The sequence below is a fragment of the Sesamum indicum genome, linkage group LG3, assembly GCF_000512975.1.
Source record: "Sesamum indicum cultivar Zhongzhi No. 13 linkage group LG3, S_indicum_v1.0, whole genome shotgun sequence".
NCBI classification, from domain to species: Eukaryota; Viridiplantae; Streptophyta; class Magnoliopsida; order Lamiales; family Pedaliaceae; genus Sesamum; species Sesamum indicum.
The window spans coordinates 14,887,533-14,891,697 of NC_026147.1; the positions used below are offsets into that span (position 1 = coordinate 14,887,533).

The following is a 4,165-nucleotide window of genomic DNA, read 5'->3' on the forward strand; positions in this document are numbered from 1 at the left end:
TACGTTCGGGTATCAGGAGAGCATTTAGCTTTCTCCATTCTTTGCATCAGTGAAGCAACTTCATCTAGCTGGCCATTATTTCCAAACATGTGTATCATAGTATTAAAAGTCACCGTAGTAGGCAATATACCTTTCGCGAGCATTCTTTCAAAAGTCTCACTAGCTTCTTGCAGCTTTCCAGCTTTTCCATATGTGTCGATTAAAGTATTATATGTGTATGTGCTCAGACAGACATTTGCTGAAGAATCACTACTAACATCTGCTTCGCTCCTTGCTATAGCACTTCCACACTCATCCATCACGGAGTTGCTCCATGACCAGTTCTTAAAAAACTCTTCAGCTCTCTTAAAATCCCCTGCCTTTTTATACATCTGAACTACAATCCCCGTGGTCACCTCGTCTGGCTCCATCCCACTTTCATTCATCAATTCTAGCCATTTTATGGCTATGTCCCTGAATCCTCCTTTGCAGTACACATCAATCAAAGTACCATAAGTTGAATTTATTGGCTTAATCCCCCTCTTCCACATCTCACCCCACAACCTCTCAACCTCACACCATTGCCGAGCTCTCCCAAGAATCCTAAACATTATATTAAAGTGAATTACATTCACTTCATAACATCCTTTCATCTTAAACCACTCAAAAATCTCCAGTGCCCTTTCCCACCTTAGCTGCTCCTTTAATAGTATGCTCCTTTCCTTATTAGTCAAGGTCCTTTCCCAAGGCTTCAAAGCCTCATCCAAATCATTAACGGTCTCCAGAGCTTCCAACATGGCGGGAATACACCCCCCATATCTGGCCCATTTCGTCGAACACTTGGTCTTCATTTCCTTAATCACTCTCCCCGACCTAACATCACCCCTATTTTTACCGTAATTTTCAAAACACCCACCTAATTTTCTCACATAACCATTTCTTTTCCCCTTTTCTTTCCTATAAACACCATTTTCTCCACCTTCAGCCAACGAACTACCTGTACGAAATTCCTCCACGGCACCATTAACCCCACTTGCAGACCTCAAATTCACTTCAAAGCATCCATTTTTCTGAACTCCACTATCTGGGTTCACCAATAAACCATCCGTAGTCACGTCTTCTTTCTCAAGAACCCGACCTCCGCCATTAAAGCCACCACCTTGAGTTCCAAAACGGCCAGAAAAGCTGTACTTTCTCTCAACTCTACCTCCAGGGGCTCTCTCCAAACCATTTTTCTTGGACATATGCTCATGACCAAGGCACTCGAGAACTTGGTTCTTCTGCTTCTTTTGTTTGATTTGATCATTGGATTTCTTGACAGGTGGCGTGACAGAAAGCCCCACAATAAGTGATGCGGGTTTTGTTGAACTCAATATGCGTAAACAATTGGTTGTGTCTGAAGGCTGAAACTGTACAATCATTTTCAGAATTATGTTGAAAGAGAGGAGCCTCCTGATATTGAAGAAGAAAAGCCATCTGTTACAATAAAATACAGATTGGAAAAGGTAATTACTTCGATTGAGACTTCGAATCGAATTCAACTCATTTACATCTCTATGTATGAGACTTATAACTTTATTATTTTGAGCTACCAAATAAGTACACTTATTAATCCACTCATACATCGACAAGTTGTTAAACAAGTAAATAATCGAATAAATGTGACATCAAATATAGTATAAACTCGCGCATGATGCCTAGTTTTTAATTTATTTAATATTTATTTTTTTTCTTTCTGCATCCTTAGATAAAGTGAAAAATATGAAAAATATTTTATTGTTGAAAACTTTTGATAAATATGGATACTGAAACTTGATTATAAAATATGAACTGCAACCTCATACTTATACATTTCCCTTTTTGAATGGACGGTGAAGATTAATCTTAATGGTGTGCTAAGAAGCTCTCGAGAACTCTTTCAAAAATATTTTTAAATATTATAAAGGTTTCTAAACTTGTATATAAAACTTTCTTAAAACTTCTTTAAACTTTTATATTTGTCTCAAAACTTGCATCCACAAACTTCCGTATTTATATTAAATAATCGCAATTTTTTTAATATTTTTTATTTCATATTGCATTTAGTGATGTTAATATTAACCTCTATACCTTCATCTTAAAGCATGTCATTTTGGAAGTTGAGCATATGTACATCTCTAGATATTTCGTAACAAAATGAAAAAGAGACTTTAAAAATCTTATAATTTCAAGAAGTTTAAAATTCAAAAATATTGAGCAACATTCATAGTGAAAAAGCGGGAGATGAAATTCATTACTCAGGTATAATTTATATTAATTATTCATGATAGTAAGATAATGAGATAAGTTTTTATCAAAATTTGGAAAAGAATTCAAAGCAATTGTTATGATATCAAACAGTAATTAGTTATCTATACTAATTATAAAAAGAAACCTTCTTTTGTGTCTGATTTAGAAGTTATAATGTTTTTTTTTACATAATTTGCCCATTACTTTTGTATAATCTCCTCATTCTTTTTATGTAAAGGATAAAAATAGAAATTTTACATATTAAGGTCTCTCTGTCATTCTCTTTAAACTATTATTGTTCGTCCAAGATGTGGAAATATACATAAAAGGTTAAATCACCTGTACTTTTTGGGTTTCTGGAGTGGCTTATAGTTGCAACGGCATTCAAAGAAAAACTAATTGCAAGCAAAGTTTAACAGAAACTTAGATCACTCTATTTAGCCAAAAACACTATGAAATTTCAGCTTCTATACTCCCAGCAATACCCTGAGTTCCGACCTTAGGAAAAGAGAAAACACCCCAAAAAAACCTTAAAATCATCCCAACCCACCAAAGATTTCAAAATTTTCAATGTCATACCCAACTCCATAAGCAAAACACACAATCTAGAACCAGAAAAGCTTACATCCTGTATTCAGAAACAATACTACTCCTAAGCACACAAAAATAAAGGCAAAAACAGAGGATAAAAAGAACTGACTTTGGTGAAGAGATATATCTTCAGCCATTTACATCCTCCTAAGAAAGAACGAAAATGCAAAAGGACCTTCCCAAATACCTCAAACTTCATCAAATTCATAACCACCAGCACCAACCCACGTGTAAGTATGTGCATACGCATACCAAAAACCTCAAATTTCATCAAATTCATAACCGCCAGCACCACCCCAACAGTCTCCCCCTTCACCTACCAAATCAGTTCATATCCATTTTCATTTCTTGAAGCACCAAAGCAATACAGAAAATTCAAATTGGTGTATAAGAATAACATTTTAGCATTCAAGAATTACATACATCTCCAATAACAAAGATTTAACAATGATAAACTTTAAATATATGTTCAAAACCCAAAAAAAATATGTGCTGATTGTAGATTTTATTTTTATTCTTGCAAACCCTGAAAAGGGTTTTTCCAGAATAGCGCGAAATGCAATTGGAGATTTTTGGAGAATTCAATAATATGAATTAGTGCTGATTGTAAACAAAAATATTAACAAGTATAAAAAGACTAGAACAACAACAGAAAAGCGCCGCCCATAAACACAAGCCGACGGTGAGACCAAGACTGAGATTAATGGCAAACCTGTTCGGGCTTCTTGCTTGGCCGACACAACAGCAATCGCGTTCCTCGTTGCCTGTGGTAGATGGATTGGGGCTTGCAATCGTTGGTTTGGGCTAGGGTTTTAGCCTTTTAGGACTTAGATTTGGGAATTGGGGAGAAAGAACAAAAAAGAAAAAAAAAAAAAAAAAGAGTGGGAAGAAACGGAAAAAAAAAAAAAAAAAAAAAAAAAAAAAGAGTGGGAAGAAACGAGAAAGAAAATGGAAATTGCGTAAAAATTGCTCACACCCCCCGAGACGCATGCAGTGAGTAAGAGGGAATTTGGAATGCTGGGGGGAGAAAATAAGGGAAAATTTAAAAAGAACAAAAATGAGAAGAATGAGAATGAAATTGGGGTTTTAAAATCATCTGAGGTGAGATTTTTGGAGTACTCAACCCTTCCTTATTAAGATAAAAGATCAAGCAAATTTACAATGGAGAGCACTTACTCCCTATCATTTATAAAAAGTTGTACAAAAAAAAGAGTACTACTCCCTTACAAATATTCACCAAAAGCATAAACGAGAAGTACTATTCCCTTACAATAAATAACAAAAGCATAAAAAATGAGTACTACTCCCTTACAAAAGTGAGACGTCC

The 4,165-nt window shown here is 35.2% G+C and overlaps 1 protein-coding gene across 1 annotated transcript in view; it reads right to left on the reverse strand.

The window, feature by feature from the left end:
- Window positions 1-3,735, reverse strand: part of LOC105158421 (pentatricopeptide repeat-containing protein At3g23020) — a 7,673-nt gene extending 3,938 nt beyond the window's left edge. The window contains 3 exon segments of the mRNA XM_011075177.2: window positions 1-2; window positions 5-1,431; window positions 3,551-3,735. The exon segment at window positions 1-2 is cut by the window's left edge and continues 1,622 nt beyond it. Coding sequence (XP_011073479.1) covers window positions 1-2; window positions 5-1,400 — 1,398 coding nt within the window. The 5' untranslated portion in view covers window positions 1,401-1,431; window positions 3,551-3,735.